Source organism: Ruditapes philippinarum, unplaced genomic scaffold (assembly GCF_026571515.1).
Source record: "Ruditapes philippinarum isolate M1 unplaced genomic scaffold, ASM2657151v2 ctg4703_1_1_1_1, whole genome shotgun sequence".
In the NCBI taxonomy this organism is placed as follows: domain Eukaryota; kingdom Metazoa; phylum Mollusca; class Bivalvia; order Venerida; family Veneridae; genus Ruditapes; species Ruditapes philippinarum.
The window spans coordinates 59,518-84,086 of record NW_026853547.1 but is presented as its reverse complement, the minus strand read 5'-3'; the positions used below and the strand labels follow the sequence as shown (position 1 = coordinate 84,086).

At 33.9% G+C, this 24,569-nt stretch overlaps 1 protein-coding gene across 1 annotated transcript; it reads right to left on the bottom strand.

Moving 5' to 3' along the window:
• Positions 1–3,659: 3,659 nt before the first annotated feature.
• On the bottom strand, positions 3,660–23,787 carry LOC132737170 (uncharacterized). Its single transcript, XM_060724421.1, has 6 exons — positions 22,970–23,787; positions 13,243–13,353; positions 12,144–12,181; positions 10,032–10,151; positions 8,813–8,957; positions 3,660–7,659 (listed from the first exon to the last, which is right to left on the bottom strand). Exons 1-6 carry the CDS (start codon positions 23,136–23,138, stop codon positions 5,405–5,407), a joined length of 2,838 nt encoding a protein of 945 aa, XP_060580404.1. The 5' UTR covers positions 23,139–23,787; the 3' UTR covers positions 3,660–5,404.
• Positions 23,788–24,569: the final 782 nt, after the last annotated feature.

Below are 24,569 nucleotides of genomic sequence, written 5' to 3'. Positions count from 1 at the left end.
TAATCATTATTTTATATATTTTCCCATGTATTTCATTTACGAGAATGATATAGCTTATAATGTATGGTGGCTGATTTGGAACACTTTGAGCGTTGCGTTGTCGATAGCGACAACAATCGCCTTTTCGTCGCACTGACGTCTTGTCGCTTGGCTTATAAGTCAATCCTTTGATTTGAGCGACATCGCGACATCGCGACAACACGCCACACGACAACGCGACGTTTGGCGTGCTTCGCTAGCTACAAGACGTCGCACAAAAACGTTCCAAATCAGCCACCAAAGAAATCAACTTTATTTCTCAACGAGAACGATTTGGAGTGCGGGTAACTGATGCCTGCACTCCAGTTAACTTACTGTGCATGTATATGTATACGATTTAACTGTGACACTTTTTCAAACTGGCAGATGGCGCAAGTCTTGTGTAGAACATGGTCAAAGGAAATGCGCTTTATGTAATCAAAATGATATTGCCGATGAATTCCACTAGATGTTAAAATGCCCTTTCTTCTTAGTATCATGAGGAGGCCGCCTAACATCTTAACAGCCTATCGATGTCAGCTTTGCAACCTGAGGTTGGCAATCAAACATCAAAACACTCGGCAATCTGATTTATACTCGGGGCTACGCCCCCTCGTACAGTCAGATAGCCTCGTGTTTCGATGCTCTTTCTATTACTTAATGTATTTCATGTTTAATACAAACATGCCGAGGGAGGTCCTCTTCCTTTGGGTTTAGTTAGGGGTCCTGTGGGTCAAGGCCAAAGTCACAAATGCCAAAAATAGATTTTCACTTTTTACAGGTGCATTAACATTATTCTTTTGAGAGATGACTTTTATATTTGTAGGAACATAAAATTGAAGTCTTCTCCTTTGGATGGAGTAAGGGTTCAGTTGGGTCAAGGTCGCCAGTTCTAAAAATAGATTTCTACACTTTTACAGCCTTTATTTATTGACAAATGTATTTCATATTTGGAAGGTAGATAACTTGCATGGTATTCTTCCTTTTGATTGAGGTAGGGATCAATGGGGCATGGTCACAAAAGTTAAAATAAATTTTAATTTGCAGAGTGAAGTTCACAAAAAACAGTTTACGCTTTTATCAAATTTGCTTCTCGTATGCGTGTTTTTATTTCCATTTTAACGCCAGAAAGGCAGTGGTTATTCATATTATTGTTGCAATAAATTAAAAAGATGTTTTCTTTACACATTTGTCTTATGTTTTTGTTTTGAAAAATAAAGTTCTTAAAATTATCTTAAAATAGATACTCTATTGTGCGTATGTTTTGTATTTATGGTCATTTGAACTTCACTATGACGTACTCGACATGCGCATTCGGACATGATAAGAAAAAAAGTTCAAATCAAACTCGTGAATAAAAATACGAGCATAAAAGTGGTTACAGATATCTAACTAATATCTTCGTTACATATGTATTATTCATGTCTTGTGTTTTTCGAAAGATGTCAGATTTAATTTAATTCAAATATTTAAAATGAAGCTTACAGATTAAGATTTTCATTACAGCAAAACAATGATATAAAAAGCCTAAATTCTCTGGCCAATACGGCTAGCTGTCTTCAGCTAAATAGCAAGGCCAATATGAGCTTAACCCATTATTTGTATTCTTATTATATGGTATTTACTGAGAATCTTTCATAGGATAAAGCGACTTGGCGAGTAAAATATCACTTGCCACAATGTCAAAGCGTAAATAGTGTTTGACAAATCGTAAAATGTACTAAATCTTGTGAACTCATTCTAACTTTGACATCTGCTTACTGTGTGTGTATTTGCGTTTATTTATACTCGCCACCGGTTGCCCATATGGCGAGTCCTCCAGAAGTGTATTAGTCATTTTAGATTTTGGAGATAGTGCAATTACAGGTACAGAAAGATGCCCCAATTCCAGAAGCTTCCCCTGGTTCTTTAACGTGCCAAGTTGTTTAAGCACCCATACATGGGACCTCGATTAAAAGTGTTATCCGAAAGACTAATTAGTAATTTTAGTTGGCCAGTCCGGGAATCGAACCCACAAGGTCGAGATTACAAGTCTCGCGCTCTAACCGATTGAGCTATGCGGGCTGGCTGCTAACAAAAATTCCGGTGCATATTATATGTGTTAATCGTAAAATTCGGTCATATCTAACGCCCGACTGCGGCTCGAATACTAAATGATCAAGGAGTACTACATGATAATTTTTGTTTTCGATTTTCGTATTGACCGTGCATTTCATACTATGTTTTTCACGTATTTGCCGTTTCTGACAAAATAAAAAAATTTGCCTTCACGTTTGAAGTGAATATTTAATATGTATTTTGGGGGGAAAATATAAAAAGGGAGATAATTTAGCAAAAATACCTGTCAGGATCATCTGTCCTTTAGAAATGCATTAGTACTTATATATGAAATAAGTATTTAAGTTTAAAGTGAATATGTTTGAAATTAGCCGTATCAGAGCGAAAACATCTTAGAGAAATAAGGGGAATAACTTTGCAAACTATATCTAGGATTATCTGCCATTTGATATTGCATCATATGATCATAGTAAACAGATTAACCACATTTAAAGTAAATTCGGTAGTGTCTGAGAAAATAAATGAAATTACTTAAACCAAATTCTGAGAGCGACAATACCATTATACCTTTAATCTGTTGTCAATCAGGGTTACAAATGAAAATGGGAAACAAAAGAAAAATACTTATCTATTGAGAAATTAGTATCAATTATCCTTTCTAGCCTAAAAATTACATTATATAGCAGCTCAAAACGTCGATATTTAGGTTCATAAAAGAAAACAAGTAAAACAAAGATGACAATTACAATAAAATTAACTATGAGAATGTTAAAAAGTAATATAATAATACTTTAATCATGATTTTAACATGAATTTACATCTTGCGACATTTAACGGTAGTGTTGCGACATTTAACGGTAAGGGAAATTCGTGCGACATTTAACGTTAACATTGCGACATTTAACGGCAAATGATTTTGCGACATTTAGCAGCGGTTGCGACATTTAGCGGCAATGATGCGACATTTAGCGGCGGTTGCGACATTTAGCGGCGTTGCGACATTTATCGGCGCCACACTCAGCAAGTCAGAAAATGATGATGTTTCGTTCACATCCGTAGCACAATTATATCTTAGTTACAAAACACCGATTTCAGACGTTGCTGCTTATCATTCTGTTTCATTTTTTTTTATTATTTGCTAGAGGTAATTCCTGCTATGAAATAATGTTCAACATTCTTTTCGTAGGGTTCCATATCAGAATTGTGTTCATTACATAAGAATGGTTGATGTTTAAGAGGCTTAGATGAGAGGCTGGTGACTGGATCACACGCTTAATAAAAACTGAAAACGATGTCGACAATAATGATTTTAAGTTATGATTTAGCTTTAGTTGAGAGGCCAATACATATAGGTTCGAGTATCATGTATTTTCCTTTTGTAAAACGGGAAATATCGAGCTGGTATTCATTTGAGTTGCTTTAGTAGCTTAAAACAATGTGGTGTCATGACTAAAGTCAACACACTTCATTAGTCCTATTGTCATAGAAACAAACTGTTTGATGCTGCCTCCGGACTCCACCGTGTTCTTCGTTCGCTCTTTGAACAAACACAACTTAACATACAAATAAAAAAAAAAATGACATATAATTTTATTTTTTATTGTAAATCCATAATAATATATTACTTAGTCACATTATCCACAATAAAAAACGATAATATATATATAAACATCACTAAATATATCAACAATGTTATCATATGTAGCACATGTATATGATTCTGAAATGCTGCTAGGAAATAACGCCGACGAACGCTGTAATTCCCCTGACAATCGTGAGGAAGCCGGTATTTTACATTGATCAAACATAACAATTTATTGCAAAAAAAACACAAAACGTAAGTGAAGTATTTAATATCATAATAAAAGAGTGCAAAACAATATATAAAAATGTAGTAATAAAATACAGACCCATGTAGTAATAAAATACAGACCCATATGCATAAAAATCGTAATACAATGTAAATATACATGTATGACACACGCTTGTGATTTCTATGTTTGATATAGTTAGTAATAGTTACTTTAATATTACTTTAACAGTAAGGCTTTTGAAGAAAAAAGGAAGGGCGTTGGTTGTTGTTATAAGAATGATAATAGTTTTTGGCAATAAAAATGAACCAGTTAAACAGTAACAAAATAATCATGATAATCAACAGTATCATTAGAACATAATACCATTGAATTTATAATATATTTATGATGCAACTGTATAAATATTTGTTAATTGCATTGATTCTTATCATCTGGGCAACATTTTTGTTTATAGATACGACCAATACTGAATCAATATTAGTGCTAGGGGACGTGAGAGATGTTGCACGTTTTCATTATCCCTCATATACAGCCTCAATCAAACCGAGTATGCATGCAAATTTGTTGTGGTTATCAAATGCTTCCGAGGGATCACTTTTTCCCAAGATTTTCATACTTCTTAACAAAATACTGAAATATACATGTAGTACTTAGTGGCATGTATTCTCGTATTATCTACATTACTCCCTATATACCACTTCCTTTGACATTTGAGCCGTGTCACGACAAAACCAACATAGTGGGTTTGCGACCAGCATGGATCCAGACCAGCCTGCGCATCTGCGCAGTCTGATCAGGATCCATGCTGTTCGCTGTCAGTTTCTCCACTTGTAATAGAGTTGATAAGCGAACAGCATGGATCCTGATCAGACTGCGCGGATGCGCAGGCTGGTCTGGATCCATGCTAGTCGCAAACCCATTATGTTGGTCTTGTCATGACACGGCTCATTTTATTATTTTTCATCAAATAAATTTGAATTAAAAGAAATAATGATGTTTAAATTTTACTGAACTTCAACATAGGAATCATCTTAATTTAAAATTGCTTTAGTCTATTTTAACAACCATACGTTAAAAAACAAAACAATTTAAACGAAATTTTATTTTTCATTTAGATAATTATGCTGTAAACTCACTTTAAACTATATATAACATTAAAACTGAGGTCAGTAAAACAAATAAACAATAAACAACATAACGCACATGCACATTAACACTAGAAAATAAATTTGTGGATTAAAAATGATTAAAAAAAAATAGCTTGAGTATAAATTAAAGATTGTGTTGAAAATAGTATTAAAACAAAACGTTTAAGAAAAAAAAACGTAACGTTACATGTTAATAAATCCATTAAGTTAATAAACATAGATAATAAATGAGTGTAAAGGTAAGCCTGAAGAATTAGAACATGTTGTTTTCCTGATGCACTGTAACCATTACATTTGAAATAAAAATAACATATGAACACTTTTGAACATGACTTTGATCACCATTTTTGTCATCAAGTCAAAAGTTTAACATTCCTCCTCTGAATCACCCATTGTATGTATCTTTACTATAATTGTCTGATCGTTACCTGTTGATAACCCATCTTGTACATCTGAGTTCATGTTGATTAAGGGTGTATTTGTGTGTTTTGAGGTGTCAGGTGACAAATCCCGACCCTCGGGTGACGCATCTCGACCCTGATTATTGCTATCTTTGATATTTGTCATTCCTCCCATGCTTTCGCCAGGTGGTGGACTGTCTCTGCTTGAAAAAGAACTTGATAATGACCTACATTGCGAGTCTGAATCCGATAATTGTTCATTTTCCTCTGCGTTTTCTATAGTCCGATTAGAGGTGACAAACGTAGCTTTAGTTAGTTTCTTTAAACTCGAAGACATAGAGTCTTCATGGATATGCTTTTCTATCAAAGCATCGTCCTCTACAAGATGTTTTTCATCAGTCCATTCTTTGTCTGTATCGCCTTGAGGTATTTCAGTAAAAGAACCTGATCTAACTAGCCGTTTTCCTGACCATTCAAAGAAACTATCATCATTTTCATTCCGTATCTTATCATTACCTTTAAATGAGGTAGGTCGTTGTGGAGAAATATCTCTTGTTATATTTCTGTCATCACTTAAACTTGTATCATATGATCTTGTTTTATGAATATTTAAATGATTCACAGTTCTTAATTCACCAGTAACAAAATCGTCTCTTACTTCAAAAGCTATACCCCCTTTTTTGTTTGGCGATCCTTGTTTTTTGCGTTCTTCCTCAATAGCCGTTCTTTCCATGGCCTCAAGTTCAGTCACAGAAATATCATAAGCATAACTATTTTCTTTTTCCTTAGCATTTTTACTTGGAAAGGATTCTTTGAAAATTACAGACTCTTTATCAAGCGAAAGAAGTCCATCTAACTCTGTGAAACTTTTATCAGTGTCAGCTTCTTGATGTAGGTGATTTGGCAACTCGGTGTTATCATCATCCGCCTCTGATTTAGGTATGTCGTCACTGACATTTTTCGTAGTTGTTACAGAAGCATTTGCTAATGTATCAATCTTTTCATTTTGTGCAAATATGTTCGATCTTAAAGGAACACTCTTATCCTTTTGAATTTGCGTAGCTGTGAAATTTTCTTCTACGACCTGGCTGGAATCATCGTCTGGTATACTGGCATCTGTTTTATTTCTGTTTTGATTTTTGAATTCAGATGAATCTTCGACAGAATCATCATCCTTGATAGAGATATCTTCAACTGTTTCAGTTCTTTGATGAAACTCAATAGAATTACTGCCAATTGCAATATTCCGCGCTCTTGTCTCTGGGAGAATGAAATTTTCCTCGGCCTCGTTATCGTGTACTGTAATCAGAGGCGGCACTTCAGCGATGTTCGCCTTGGAGGGAGATAACTCTTCCATGTCAATTTCCGGGATTGGAGGTGGGGCTTCAGACGGCGGAAGTAATGATGAACTAAACACATTATCATCATCATTTAAATTTTGAACTGGCGATGATGGTGAGCTACCTTGAACCTCACTGTCGCTATGGAGAGGGGTGCTATTTGTGGAACTTCTCTTTTTCTTCCGCTCTGGTTTGAGTGGTACACTTCTAAGATCAATGCTAGCATCTGCAGATTTTTGTTGCTTTTCCACGTCAATAGCGGCATCAGGATCAGTGTAACTGAGTCGCAACATGTCAAGTTTATCTTGTTCTGTTAATGTTTCAAAAGGGTCTATAAACTGTTGTTTTGGTAATTCATCGTCGGAATTAAATGGTTTGTTTTCACTAGTAGAGTTGTCAAAACCTAAATTAGTTGTGATATTGTTCGCACCTACTGACGTATTTTCGTCAGGCACTCCTTTATTAGTGATTTCACTGTGTACAACAACACTGGTCTTTGGTGCTGTTACTTCAAAAACCTCATTGTCAAGTTGTATTGAACCGTTCCCTAATTCTTCAGTTATAATATTTTCGTTGAAACTTGCGTTCCTTTCCTTACTATAAGCCTGATTCTTCGGACAGTAACGCATTTCACTGGCTGCCCGTTTCGGATAAAATGGTGTCTCGTTAATGTGTGCGCCTAGGACCTCTACAGACTGACTTCTATATAAGGGATGATTTAAGTTTGTTCTGACGTCACTTAACTTCCGGTTTTTCGGCATTGTCTGCTGTTTTTGCAGCGTCACTCTGACCGGATATGGGGAAGCATAACTAAGAATTGTAAGGGCGTCCTCGTACACCATATTTTCAAAGGAAATCCCGACATTCATGATTCTGTCCCCTGAAAACACAAATAAATTCATTAATTCAACAGTTTTTTTTTCCATATCAATGAATGATTTCTTACAATTACCTCTTATCGTGCTAAATATCGTGAATGGACTTATCCATCTTGGGATAAAACCATTTATCATTTTAGGGGGAAATCAAAATAGTAACATAGGAACCGATTGAATGGCGAACAGTGCAGACCATGTGCCGGCTGATCTTGGTTTACACTGGTCGCACATGTAGAATCTGTTGCTACCAGTAGGCTAAGGGTGAAGTACAATTATAAAAAGGACCAGGTAATGAGTGTAAATTCCTGTCTTTTTAAATGACTCCGTAACGAAATATTCTTGAAAAAATCAAGAGGTTATAAAATAAATAAGAGCTGTCAATAGGACAGCAACGCTCGACTATTCTTAGTGCTTGATAGTATAAAAGCCTTGATAATGTAAAATGTTAAGTTAACAAAAGGGCAAAAATTTTCTGTAAATCCATGTTACAGTTATAGGCCTTGAAGTGAGTCCTATTACGCTCTCAAAGAAGAGTATAAATTTCCACTTGTTTCAAAGCCAGATGTCAATAGAATATGAAAATATCTGAGGTGGTATGCAAACTTAAATCAAATAAAGTTCTAAGTTGAAAAAGGGGCTTCATTCTGCCAAATGCTTCATAGAGTTACCTCCTCCTGTCTACAGGTTGGGGTCATGATGGTGAACAAGTGTGCAAAGTTTCAAAGCCATATGTAAATGGACTTTAAATATATTTGAGGTATTACAAAAACTTTAACGTAAATTCTAAGTCCAAAAAAGTGCATAATTTTGTCAAAATGCTTGATACAGTTACCTCCTCCTGTCTACAGGTTGGGGTTATGATGGTGAACAAGTGGACAAAGTTTCAAAGCCATATTTCAATGGACTTTGAAAATAATTGAGGTATTACAAAAACTTTAACGTCGAAAAAGGGGCATAATTTGATATGTACAGGTTGGGGTTATGATGGTGAACAAGTGTCCATATGTCAATGGACTTTGAAAATATGTGATGGTGGTGTAAAAAGATTAACATAAGTGGTTACGCCGACGCAAACGCTCGGGTGACTACAATAGTTTTACTTATTCTTATCGAATAGTCGAGCTAAAAAGTACATTTTTTCATAATCGTTCTTACCGACTTGAAATTTTCCGGACTCTTTAGCCGGACCACGGTTGTGAACCTGGCTTACAAAGATACCGTCCCTCATACTACCGGCTATATTGAACCCAAGACCAATAAAATCCTGGCTGGTCAACCATACCTCCTCTGTATTAGAGTCCTGTAAAAACGTATATAGGTTCTCAAATAAATTACCATTATATCGATATCAAATGAGTTTTTATCATATCAAATCAGTTATTATTATATCGATATCAAATTAGTTATTATATCGATATCAAATGAGTTATTATTACAGTGCATATCGATATCAAATGAGTTATATCGATTTTAAATGAGCTATTATCATATCGATATCAAATGATTATTATTACATCATTAACGAGTCAAGGAAGCAAAAAAGTGTATTGGAAATGACAACAAACGGAATATTTCTTGCCTGATGATATTATAAACACGCACGTCCATCAGTTAAAATTCGCCATTTTTAGATTCAATGCGTGTACAATAAAAATAGAATTAAATTGAAAAAGAAACTATATCACGGCGTAAATTGAAGTAATTTGTATATTTACACATGTGTTGGGATAGAAATTTCAACAAAGTTTTTCTTTCAAGGTGCCCAATGTTCACAAAAGAGAAGAGAGTGTCAAAAAAATCCCAACACAAAGTAGAGAATAAAACACACGTTTAGATTTTGTCTGTTATATTTAGCGCAATATTTTATTCATGGAATGGGATTTTCAAAAAAAAAATGTCATAGCTTTGTTGAAATATAGAAAGAAAGTACACTTCAACGATTCCATAAAGATACCTGTATATAAAGCTGCAACAAATATCTTAATGTATGTTGCATGTTTTGAGAGACCATAAGAAGAGCATGTATACATTGAAAACTGAATAAATAAAAATTCATTTAAACTTTCCTAAATACAATATTATAATGTTTCAAACAAGAACAAATGAACTCATTGCAACTTAAAAAAAACATGATATCTCTATCAATCAAATCACGGACTTAAACTGAATTAAAGTCCGTTTTAAAATTCAATTTTAAGTTCATTTAGAATATGACAGAGGCAAGTTAGGTCCGTGCCAGTAAAGATGAGTACAGGTCAGTAAGAATTGCCCCTCAATGTCGAGTCTAAAATACCTACATGTACTTCGCACCCAGTTCAAAGAGTTAGTATATCGATTTAACAATAGACGAAAGCTTTTTGTACATTTCACTTACAGCCATAAATTTATCCAGTGACCCTAATGAACTCTTTCTTTGTCGAACGTTTGGCATATCTGAGGGCGGAAGCGAGGACCATGTTTTCTTAGCAAGATCTCTGTCTTGTACATTTGTAAACTGAAAGAAATCAAATGATAAGTTAGAAAACATGCAGTCTTATTTAAAATGTACATAACAGTTTTCATATCAGAACGTGATTGCAGTTGGCAGTTTCAGAAATTTTCATTATTTTAGATATTCATTTCCATTTGTTTGGACTAACGTTGAAAATCCGGAAAGTAAAGTAACGTACATTTTTAACACGTAACTGAAAGGAAATGACTGGTTGCTAACACTGGTTTACCTCAAATATATTCTAACTTTGTATTTATCATTACCTAACATATAAATAAAATTACATATATGAGCAATCTGAAAAGCCATTAAACATCAATCAATTTCATTGATATTGCTTTCAATTTTATCATCTTTTCCGTATACATTTTAACAAGAGCATTACGTTTTCTATTACAATAACTTTCGACCTGTATAATTTGAATATTCTTCCCGTTTCATTCCTTGTGACCTTTCCTAACATTGACTAACGGTATGTCACCAAGGGAGGTAAATAGTACAATTTCAGTTCGTTGACAGCTATATTTGTATTTTCCCAAAAATGGTTCATATCAAAATGAAATATATAAAAATGCCATATATAAAGAATGCCATACATTATAAAACCTTTGGGTAAACTACTTTATATACTATATGTCATGTATAAATGAACAAATTTTAGTCTAAGCTTGAATAACTGAGCGGATATTCGAGAAACAAGACAAGCGGAGTAACCTCCCTTTGACAAACACGTATATAGATTCCATGCTATGTCCACAGGTAAACGTTGCGTGGCCATGACTTAGTCTATACCCCCATCCCCCTCTACAACCCAAAACCCTAAAAAAAAAATATGAAAAAATTTTTTTTTTTTATGACTAAAATATTATAAAGGTATTTTACTCTACTTTCATTTTGCATAGAAATATCACTAGCATCTCAATTATCAGCGCATATATTCATCAATTTTTCACCAATCTTAAAAATCTTGGTCTCAAATCTTAGATAAATAAATACTCTTTAAGAAAACAACACTGGCACCTTCGCTGATTATACGTAGGAAGAAATATCCAAGCCCAAACTGTCAACAAATGAAACTCGGAAGAGATCTGATTGCACCGTTTCGGTAAAACTCTCACGAGTAAAACACACTAAATTCACCGTGAAAGAATATTTCTTTGTATTGCGTATTTAGGTATATAGTAAAATGGGCCTGCAGATTGTTTTCAAATGGAGTATTTTCATTGGTCACATGAAAACCTCGGACCAATGAAAATACTTAAAGGGAAACAACTCTGCTGTGCCAATTTACTTTCATTTTGGATTGAGAATTTGACATATAGGAAAAAAGGTGCGTTATAGTTTCATATGATGCTTTGATTGAACAATTATTACAAATAATAACTTAATTTTATCATATTTAAATGCGCAATACAAAGAAATATTCTTTCACGGTGAATTTAGTGTGTTTTACTCGTGAGAGTTTTACCGAAACGGTGCAATCAGATCTCTTCCGAGTTTCATTTGTTGACAGTTTGGGCTTGGATATTTCTTGCTACGTATAATCAGCGAAGGTGCCAGTGTTGTTTTCTTAAAGAGTATTTATTTATCTAAGATTTGAGACCAAGATTGTTAAGATTGGTGAAAAATTGATGAAAATATGCGCTGATAATTGAGATGCTAGTGATATTTCTATGAAAAATGAAAGTAGAGTAAAATACCTTTATAATATTTTAGTCATAAAATTATTTTTTTTCATAATTTTTTTTAGGGTTTTGGGTTGTAGAGGGGGGATGGGGGTATAGTGTAAGTCATGGCCACGCAACGTTTACCTGTGGCTATGTCAACCCCGTATTTGACCGGGTGGAACAATATTGTAACACAAAGGAAATTCATTTACTCTATTTACTTTTGGCAGTAAGTAGAACTGTATAAGAAACGACTTTGGATCAAAATGAACACTATGTTTTTTTTTGTTGTCGTTGTTTTTTTTTACAATTGCAGAACTTAACTTACTGTGTTCTTTCCATCTTTATAATCCAGGGATGAGTCACCTGAAACATATGATTGTTTGGTTAATTCTTTTCACTTCAAAAGATTATACATGTACAACTTTTACATCAAATGGTGCATATATAGATTTGGAATGAATTAGACATGTGTTCATACATGTGTTAAAGATTTCCCTGTAATATTTTAGAGAACTGAAGAAAGATTTAGTTGATCGTTTTTTTCCTAATATTTCATACTATTGTCAACATATTTCATTCAAGGCACATCTTCTTTGATATAAGAAACCTATTAAATGTTATTACATGATTTAATGTTGAATTCAGCTAAAGCCGGTGCTAGGGGGCGTGGACGGTAACTTGCACTTTCAAGTACCGTCCATGAACAGACTCTCAATCAAACCGAGCCTGCAACTTTTTCAATTTTGTGGTGTTGGAATTTTATTTAGGGATTCCGTTTTTCTCTATTTTACAATATAATTGTTTTCAAATTAACGGTTCCTTTCTGTTTGCAGGGTTGATGTACTTTCCATCCATCTTTATTATGAAAAGTTATAAACTTTTTAAGATTCACCTTCTCTATTAATTTACAAATTTCGCTTTTATCATACATAAAACATAACCAAAATGCCAAAGATTCGGGTATAAAAATCTTAAAGTAGCTTTGATTTAGTAGTGAAATTTATGGACAAATATATTTCTTTTTGGATTGTAAATTGTTAAACACAAATTTGACATACTAATAGTCCTTACATCATTCTAGATCAGTGTCTCGTGTTTCTATATTATATAAACATAGTGTTATAGTATTACTTCATTCATTGGTGTTTATCCTTATTTCATAATATAATGTTCCACATTCATGTCAGTGACCTTCCTACCTTCCCAACATACTTTCATTCCTTTATACAAGCCAAACCTTTTTAAATCTCGCACTTTTCCATTTAAGATATACTCTTAATTTACCATCCCTCGACAAAAACGGTAGATCTATGTACATTATTCAACGGACCACATTCATGTTCTGTCTACATCATATCCAAGACAATTTTCAATAATTAACTTGCTAAAAACTTTGAGATAACCTCAAACATTAAATAGCTTACCGTCCCCATTCTCAACATCAAACGCTGGGTTGAAGTAACCAAACTTGCTGCCATTCTTTCTCTCGTTGTCGTCTGGGCTGTCAGACTTCAACTTCTCCGGCTTCAGAATGTCTGAAAATACACATGTAGATAAAGTATTTAACACAATTATAGAAGAGTAAACAAGTTGCATATCTTTTGTTTTATTTATGAATGATAATATTATTTTCTTCATTATGTTATATTAATAGTGAAACAACATGGTGCATATTTGTTTATAACCATTTGAGCCGCGTCACGACAAAACCAACATAGTGCGTTTGCGACCAGCATGGATCCAGACCAGCCTGCGCATCCGCGCAGTCAGATCAGGATCCATGCTGTTCGCTTACAAACCCTATAACAAGTAGTGAAACTGATAGCGAACAGCATGGATACTGATCAGACTGCGTGGATGCGCAGGCTGGTCTGGATCCATGCTGGTCGCAAACCCATTATGTTGGTTTTGTCGTGACACGGCTCAAATTTTGTCTGTTGATAGCGACCAGAATATCATTTGCAAACAGCTTTGTACAAGCCGAAAACCTCAATCTCGTGTTAGGTTCCAAGATGCTTTAATAGTAGTCGGCCGTCATATATATTTTCATTTCGAGAAACCTGGATAAGATTTTTTTTAATTAATAAGGAGACGACTTTTTTCCAGACGACAATTTTACAAGCTTGCAACGTCGTAACAGTAAAAGGTCTAACGGCGACTTCCACCTGAAGGTGTGTTGGTGGAAGATCCAGATGCCTGTTTATGCGGTTTTTTTTGTCTGTTTTGTTGTTGTTTTTTTTTGTCTGTTTTTTTTTATTTATTTACTCTGGTGGGCATCTATGCAGAATCACTAAATTTCCTAATACGATAAATTGATAACATAATCACACTGAAGATCTAAACGCCCGAAACAGAAACGAGATTTGTAGTCAGCTAACTGACCCATTTGGACACGGGGATATCCCACTATACTCTCAAATGTGTATAAAAGTAGTTTTTGAGCCAAATTTTCACACAAAAAATGCATGAACGAAAATAAATATTTCGGGAACACATTTGATAAAACAATTCTTGCCTAAACTAAAACTAACATAGCTGCATATGTTTTTATAGTCGTTTGTTTTATAAAGATGTAAGATACGTTTCGCTAATAACCACCACTCCTCCCGCTAAATACTTCATCAATAACAAAACAGAACAGGATAAAATATGTTCTGTTCTGTCAATACCAGAGACAGGTTTGTAAAAACATGCAAATCACTTTACTAAGTGTACTAATTATCCCAAAATGTGCTAACTTAAATTATTGAACTGAGTTTTTTTTCATTTGCACATGTATGCCGCTGACGGTTATTCGGTTTTAGCATTCAAAATGGAAACTATAAATGAAGGGACTGAATATTTCACGTTGAAGATTTTCATATTTGAACTTAAAGACCCTATTCTTACTTATCAAAACCATCTTGATTGTAATACGAAACTTTTTATCGATATAATAAATTTAAAACTGACATTTATGTGACTGAAAACAAACGGTTTCTTAACATTTGTCACTGGTGCGAACAAGACAAATTGTAAAAAGCGAGTTTTCGATCGATAACCACAAAATCAACAAATTAACACGCAACGCAGCATCCAAATCGAATATAATCGGCAAGTTTTCATTTCCAAAATTATGTATTTTACGGAGCCTCCGGAAACACCCGAACTTTACGGAGCCTACGGAAAACACATTGTCAGAGCACCAGATTCCATTGCTAAAAGAAGTTTTCGTGCTTATCAATCAGTCATTTTTTGTCATTCTAAAAAAATCTACTGTTAAATTTTCTTTGCAGACGACACAGAATCATTTATCAGCGTTCTGTCTTTTTTCAAAAATAAGTAGCCTAAGAAAATAAGTATATGTTACAAAATGAAGCCATGCCTGTATATCTATCTATTCATTTGAGCTAACTTCAATAACATCATCAGGATCAAATACTCAAATATTTTCATCATATTCTCTTTAATTAATTTTATTACGTAATAGCTTTGTTTTATCATGTATTATTATTATATTGATAAAGTATGATTCTTTGTTTATGGGGATATTGTGTCTGAATAAAATATTTGTCATGTTCTGTCTTTTAGTTGTATGTGTTGTGTGGTGCTGTGTTTTTGTTGTGTGTCCTGTTGTACTGTGTTTGTGTTGTTCTGTGTTTGTGTTCGTCGTGTGTTTGTTTTCTATTGTACTATGTTTGTGTTGTGTCCGTGTTTGTGTTGTGTCCGTGTTCAGTTGTACTGTGTTTGTGTTGTGTTGTGTGGTGTGGTGTGGTGTGGTGTGGTGTGGTGTGGTGTGGTGTTGTGTTGTGTTGTGTTGTGTTCTTAACTTCCTAGACTACATTGATGAAAATACGTCTTCACATTTTGCCGCGTGTGAGACAAATCTTTACCTAAAAATGTCTCAGAAAATATTTTATACAAATACATGTAATATCAAAATGTTATCGGATGGTGTATGTACATGTTTCAAAACATTTTTGTTATCTTATACATTTAAAGAGTATCGTTGAACTGATCAGTCAGTGTTATAATTTGTGATCAATCATGGTGACATGTTATTTATGAAAACTAAATAGATGACCTGGTCAGATACAGTAAAAATGATGGGAATTCAAAATTACCCATCAACTAGACAAACTATCCATCTAAAATCATCAAAAAGCTTCACCTTTGCGTAGTCTGTCCCATCAAAAATAAAAAATCAACTTTTATTTTCTTGGTATTTCATAACAAAAAGTAGGCTGAATGATTAAAATTATCCTCCAGATTTTCATGGATGTTTTGCAAAATTAAATTTTAATATATCTTGATTTTCTCTACAGAAGTCCCCTGTTGTTTACATAAGGTAGCCATCGCCAAAGGACTCTAAAGTCATTTATCAGAAAACTTCAATCGCATCATCTCGGCCCCCCTTTCCGTCAAACTTCGGATATTATTGATAATTTAAGCCGAAATGTTTCCGATTGAGAAAGTACGTCTTTAGGATTGTTTTATAATTTCTTTGCATATTTCTAAATTAGATATATTTTGCTCAGCTCTTGGCAAAAATATTTCACTAGATCTATTTATTGCCTTCATATCGTGTTAAAATCTTGAAAAAGAGATTATGATATCTATGAGTATATGCCGAGACGACATATGTGATTTCCAGCGATGATAAAGATTTGCCTTTAACACCAGCATAGAACCAGTCCAGCCAGCACATCCGGGCAATCTGAGCAATCACTACAATCGGAACGTCCTCGGCTATTATTCCTTATTCGAAGACTAACAGATTTAAAGGGCTGCAATCACTTAAGGCTAAATATGTTCATTTACATAATGTATTCATACAGATATTCCATATTTATTTTGTATCTGAGTACAATATTCCCGGATGATCAAATAAAAGCGTCTATGTAATGTTTTTCATGATAATAATAAAAGTGACAAGCGCCTGTAGGAAGACGAAACAAATATTTATGGGGCTGATGATACAGCATTTACTTACTATCGGAATGCTTACATGTACGTATATACCGGCTAACACCATATTTTCTAATTTCATAGTAGCTGAAAAAACGTATTTTCATTGAAATCTGTTAACATACAATATCTCATACATGCAGAACATTATTTTATTAATTTCATTTTAGTAGGAAAATATATATAGTGGTCTTCAACCTTAGATTGTCTAATTCGAGTATCTATTTCATAAATAGGTGATATACAATAACACTCTTAACGTTATTATAAGTTATCAAAATACAAAGGTGGTCGATGAGCCTTTTGTGACAATTTGTTTCCTTAAGGGATTATAAAAAGGATAATATGAAATATTTGTAAAATTGATAGCTTTTATAAAATTTAATTGTCACAAGTGTATTTAATCTCGGTTACAACAGAAAACATGTTTGGACAATGAGATTACACTATAACCTGAGGAGTTTAAACTATATACAAACATAAGGTGCATGTATGAAATAACTTTTATTAAATACTTAAGAAAAGGGGTATATATCGGGCTTAAAGTAGCCTATTCTATTTTTGATCAATAAATCGTACATTATCATTCACGCGACAAGACGTCAAGTGTACATGTTGCTTTTCGCCCTTTGTTGTTGTTGGTGGTGTTTTTGTTTGTTTGTTTTGTTTGTTTGTTTTTGTTTGTGTTTGTTTATTTTGGAAGTGGGGTTTTTAGTTCAGACGCCATCAGAAACCCATGTAGGCAACTCCACTATATAAGCGTTCAGTTTTTTGCTACATGTATTATTTGGCCGATTTTTAGTCATATTAGGTGGCATGGCCGGGTACCGAACTCGAAACCATAGCATCTTTTTTATCTGACAGTGCTACTTCTGAACTACCTTCCCAGATGACCCATAATACTTTACCGTAGTATGCCAACGCTGAGTACCACCTTAATACTAATAATGAGCTCCTTAATTAATCTTCTAAAAGGTTGATTAATCAAAAAGATGTCCAAACCAAGATTATACAAGATAATAAGATAAATTTAAGGCAATATGACCTATATTTAAAACAGCTGATTTGTCCACACTAGATGTGTGTACAGTTGGGTGATGGTTTAACCGCAATTTATTGTTTATATTGTTTGCTTGGTAGAAGATGGTAAAACTATACGCACATTTCAAATGCGGACAAAGCATTTTTTAAATGTCAGTTTGAAATATGGTTAAACTTCTTTAAACTTTAAAGTATTTACATGTATATTGTAAATTTAAAAGACGGCAGAACCATAATTTATTGTTTAAACATATTTTTATTTTCAAGAAAAAATGTTAATTTATTATTTACATGGTTTGTTTGAAATATTGCCATACCAAATGTTAAAATTTTTCGTTTGTAGTCAAATCAATACGAATATACATGTATATAACGATAGGTGGCATAATAAGATAGGGTATAGAGTCACTAATTTATATAATATAAAGAGCGAAGAGAATTTCAGTAGATCTTAATCTAAAGACTCTATCCACTTTACGTATGCACATTCCTTTGCACGTGCAACAAAAATTAGGTCAATCATTAAAATCACTTTTAATACAAAAGAATTATATTTTGCTAGAGGTAATGTTACATTAAACCATGTGTTTGTTTGTTTATTTGTCCGTCTGTTCACTTATCAAATTTGCATACATATGTATATATTGGCCATAATTATATGAAAGAAAGAAAGAAAGAAAGAAAGAAAGAAAGAAAGAAAGAAAGAAAGAAAGAAAGAAAGAACAGAATACGAAAATAAGACACTTGTATAATCACAAAAAAGTTTAAAAAGAAATATTTTTAGACCCTAAAGATATACATAAAGCATTTGCTAATTCTAGATGCGGACTTCGTATGCCTTTAATATAGAACCATGCCAGCCTGCACTAGCACTTCCCTGCTTTCTAGCCAGGTTCGATATACAGTTGACCCCCTCATATTAATAATGGAAAATTCCAAACTTAGAAGATAGGATAAGTCCATTTTTCAATTTAAGCGGGATTAGGGTTAACAAAGAATTAGATTGACGATTAAATGACTTTTTATTCATATTGTGCCATTGAATGGGCATAAGAGTTAGATATGTTTACATTGTATGTATGTAAAAATAAATCTATATTTGTTTATATTGTGAATGGGGGAAATGGTTAACACCCTTGACGATGATGAACTGTGACAAGCCACTTTTATATCTATCTTTTCACAGGTAATACACGAATACAGACGACATATACTGACATACCGGATTTATGCCGCAGGTGAAAAACTTTACTTGAACTTATTTGTCATCCATTTCGTTGACATTATTCACCGCTTTATAGAAAAATAAGTTAGAATACACAATTTTCCCATATAATGAGTATTTACGGTGAGGTACGGCGAAGTACTGGACTTAGCAGTGAACGTTTTTTTTGACACATGTTTGTCAGTTTTATGATGAATTACCATATGTCCAATGACTTAATAAGCTCGTAAGACAGTGCGTCTGAGACAACTGACAAAAAACATCACCATACCGTAAATACAGCATCTCACCGAAACCGCCTACACCGATCTTAAAATAGTACGTCTAATGTTTTTATTGATATTTTTAGAAAATCTTACATTTTAAATAAGCCTTACCATACTAATTATCTTAAATTGACTTGCCCATCATTCAATCATTTATCATTCTAAAGAAAAAAAATAAGAAAAGTACTGAATGCATAGTGAACGGTGCCGACACGGATGTGCCGACTGATCTTGGTCTGCACTAGTGGCAAGCACACTAAAGAATCGTGTTTAAATGAATTTCATTTGTTTAGTAAGTAGATTAAAACAACAACAAGAAACATGTGATAACTTTAAAAGTTGTACATTCTGAAATGAGTTGAGCGTTTATTTCCTGTACTTGTGCTTTTTCCAGTTCAAAATATTTTTGCATTCATGCACAAGTTTTAGAAATAACAGTTATAAAGATTTTTGTTTTATATTCTGCATGGCTGGCGAATTGTGCGCGTTAAAGATTGTGGACACCTTTAACAATCAAGCCTGAATGACCGTTGTACAACGGTGTAGCAGTAGATCGAACTCACGACCACTAGATAAATCGTCCATTAACTGAGTGCTGAACCATTCACCATTCATAAGTAAAGAATGTTTGACGTAGGACTTGTTGAGGTTATAAACCTCCAATAACATTTCAGTTAGACAAGGCGTCCCATTAATATTAATGCAAGGTGTTATTTGCTTGCATTTAGAATTCTATTTCTCGCCTACCGTAATTTGTATAACGGTTACCCATGCCACCCCGCCAACCTGTCCTCTCGCCTTTTAGTAAGTAAGTCAGTCACAAAAATGTTGATCTTTCGTTTACTTAAAGCTAGAAATATTTGTTTATGGAACTTGGTACAAGAAATATGAAGGTATGCGAGCCACTTTACTTCATTAATATTAAAAATACGATAACAAAATTTGTAAAAAGTAAATCCTATGTTGATGTTGAAGAAGGTTGTTTATTTATCCTGTTAAGTTTAAAATAAAGCTGACACGATTTCAAAGGTCAAACGGTGACTTACATGCTCTAATAATGTCAAAACAATGACATAAAACTACATTTTATTCCAGTAATAAATGAATGAATTAAATTTTTTACATTCTTAATTAATAAAACTTTTGAAAATGTCTTAATTAAGCTGTACATGGTATCTATTTATAGTAAATAACAACTGTGAACCCTGTACAAAATGACCACCTCTTAATAAGGTCCTGACAGAAAACTTGTCACAAACGGACAGCGTATTAGTGACCAGTTTGTCAATGATTGTTCAAATACACTTTTTTTAGAGACCGCCTGTCAATACAGACCCGGTTTTTGTATTTTCTGATCGCAAGATCAGTAAATAAATAGCTAACATCCACGGTCTAACACAAATTTTTCTAACAGACCTAACAACGCAAAGTAGTTCTCGCTCAGAACTGCTTAAAAACCAGTAATTTAAAATAAAGAATAATTTTTAATGTATGCATTTAACGAAATACAGTGCATTAAAAGTTTAGAGTAGTCAATAGAAATATGAGGTTACAATCACAAATTTCGCGGATGAATATCTTTTTTACCCATTGAAAAATGTTCGGCTATTTCCGTAAAGCTTAATCAATGAAAATGCTATTTTTATCTATGTCGATTACCGAATACTCCAGAGCGTAGTACACATAAATCTGACTGTCGAATAGTGGAATATATACATGTCGTACTGTTTTGGCGAGAAGATTTTCGCTAAATTATTTTCATCAGTGTTAAACAACAGGTTTATAGTGAAGAAAATACCTCGAAATTAGTAGGAATGGAAATTCTCAATTTAGAATTACAATGTATTTGTTATTATTCAAGCTACTTATGTATTACTTCGCCGTGGTGCAGAGGTAGCGCGCTCGTTTAGGGTGTGAGAGGCCCAAGGTTCAAATCCTAGTCGAGGCAACTTTTTTTTTTTGAAGTGTCTTTTGTAAGGAAGTAGCCACGATATGCAAGGATAAAGTATGGCTGTCATAAAAAATGAAAATGATTTTTTGATGCAACTCTAGTCATGCAAAATTCCATATGTATCAATCTCAAACTGTTATAGACGCAGTCGCTGCGTAAGATTAATTATAGTATATAAAAATAAACTTATATAGGAAAATACATACAGATAGTCAGTATGATTTAGATTGCAAAGATCAGAAAATACCACAGAGGTTGCAGCCCTTTGATTATTTTATTAACATTAAACTTTTTATGCAGGTTTGACGAAACCTAAAAATACACACGGCATAATGTAATGAAAATATTATGAATGAATATAAAATGAACGGTTGTCAACATTAAGAATTCATTTAACGCATTATTTTTGTTACTTTGTTAAGTAATGCAGTTTCTATGGTAACAAATGGCTAAATGACAGAACAGCGGTGAGAAATTGATGAATGTAGGTCCTTTCTATTATTTGTTACACCTATAATAAAAATTTATGAGCAATTTTTATCACATTGTCCAGAGTCGCGATAAAAAAACACAGCCTGTACCACCTTTAGTATGGTACTTTTGACATTTTGACATACCGTCTCCTCATCCAAAGGTCATCGGGTATATTTAAACCAGACTCCTTAGCTTTTAGACATTTCGTTGACGTGCCTATTTAATGTATTTACGGCGACGGTCCAGCATAACTTGGTGTTAAAAGAAAGACCCTAGGTACTCTTTATGCGATAATTATTTCAGGTACGAGCTTCAGCATGGTTAAAACATTACATTTTCTTAAGCTACTTGGATAGAATCAATGAACTTATCCGGTTAAGTTGAGTTAAATACCGGGTCCAATGAACCACATACACGCAGGAATGCACTTTTTGCGGTGTTACAATGCACCTTCTTTTCTTAAAAAAAGTTTTTTTAGGGTTTACATTCATGGCCTACATATTTTCTAATAAAGAGAGCAATTTATTAAATTTGATCCTATATTTGATCAAGAATAAAGAGAAATAACTTCCTCATTCAAAATTCTTTAAAACGAAAAATTGAGCCGTAACCAGCATTCATTCAAACGTGGGTTTCATATATCTATACAAATATATGTCGCGTTCTGCTGCACGAGACATTGGATCGCACGAAACAAACATTGGGCCGCACAAAACTAGTCAATGGCTCGCGCTAAACTAATATTAGATAGTGCTTAACTTAACTTAACTAATAGTTCTCTCTTACAAGTAGTATATTATATATATGAAAGTTATGTTTAAAATGGGTCATTTATAAAGAATACGGACTACTCTATATCACTGGACAATATATGAAGTGAAACTGGTAAAGGAAACTCGTGCGGTGGTGTGTGAAAGCTAAATTGGGCCAACAGTGACCAATATATTCCGGACCAATAATGTCGGGTCATGAATAAATATTTGACTAATATTAAAACCATGGTATACATGTATAAAACAAACACCATTTCTTCCCTTTAACATGCATAAAGACACGTAATGGATTTAAATTAAATGATCACATTACAATGTATAGAAAATTGCCCAAAGATTTGTCCTGCAGCTGTGCAGCACATTTGACAATAAAGTACTATAATTATTTTAAATTCAAAGATACGTTATCTAATTGGCTTCAGGGTGATGGAAATAAAATAATTTAACAGTTAAGAGATAACGAAGATGACGCACCTTTCCGCCTCTTCCAGATCCAGAATCCGATGATGGCGAGCACGATGAAGACGACCGCGAGGGTCGCAAACACGCTTGCAACTACTATTACCCCAGCGTCCGTGCATTCTGCACTAACTAGCGGTACATGGACCGCGACGATAGCTAACAACAGCGTACAAACGTTCATATTTTTATCCCTCTATTATTTTTCAACACTACACTATCATTTCAAGAATTAGACTTGCAGCTGTAACTGATATCCTATCAACAAATGTGATATATGAATTGTACAGTACGTCACTTAAGAAAATTATTTAAAGTATTCCGAAAATAATGTTTTCCAAATATTAATTTGACATTAAACATTTTGCTGTTGCCTTAAGTCCGTAACTTTATTATTACAAACGATGACATACTTTTGTCCCAGTCGTTTATGTGTTCATACGATATATAAGTAAATTAGCTGTCGTACGAAGGGTATAAATTTCCCCCTCTATACCTGTAAAATCACTCGCGCGTGACTATACTATTACCATTGGTATGCCGCGCCTCGTTGCATCTTAAATATACACCGTCATTATAATTTTGTCACTTCAAACGTCTATTTAAATACCATTTTAACATAAACAAATAAACATCCCTATGGCCATTAAACTAGTATACGATAAAATTTCTCAATAAAAAACTAATAATTTCACGTCTATGTTAACCTTCCGGTGAAAAGAAATGGCCATATAAAAGCTTAAATTAAGCGCGTCCAAACTTGCGCCATTAATTCGGATCAAAATACCAAAAATTCCACAAGTCCATTTAATACTATTGATCATGTCGCTCTATAATTTCACTTGTCGGGACAGTCCAGTTATCATAGCCTCCCTTTGGTGAATTAAATTTTCTCCGCGCAATTCTTCCACACAATTTTTAAGGGTACTGCAAAGAGAAATCTGCTACGACTCCTTTTTACGTGCAGTTGGCATGGAAACGTTTTGGCAGTTTTCTTCTGTCATTAGCAAGTTTGATATTTCTTGCGAACAATGCCGTGCTCGAACGAACCTTTTAGATTCCTAAGTAACTGTGTTATAGATAAAAACAATAAATATACCTTCAGTTGATAACTTCTATAAAAGGTCACCTATAATGAAAAAAAATGATATAACTACAGAATGTAAATATTCACATGAGTTCGAATTGATGAGGAGGGGGGGGGGCGACAGATGATAAGGGCGAAGATGAGGAGGAGGTAGGGGGAGGATTTTTAAGAATTGATGAGGATGGGGGATGGGGACGATAAATGAATGATAAGGAGGAGGGGCAACGAATGTGAAAGATAATGAGGAGGAGGAGGAGATGAGCCATTATTCGAGACGTCACCACAATCACTTTGTATAGTGGTATAGATCTAGCTTACAAGTAAATTCAGTCTTTAAAGCGTCTGGTAACTTGATTTACCAGAGATACAACATAATTCTGTTGTGAAAAGTCAACGAAGACTTCAGAATGCCCTTATGTGAAACATGATGACCTGTTTGTTAGCACTGTATATGCACTGTATACCCACCTGATAGGTACCATGTCCCATTTAAAATCAATTACCAATATAAGAATAAATGAAAAGAAC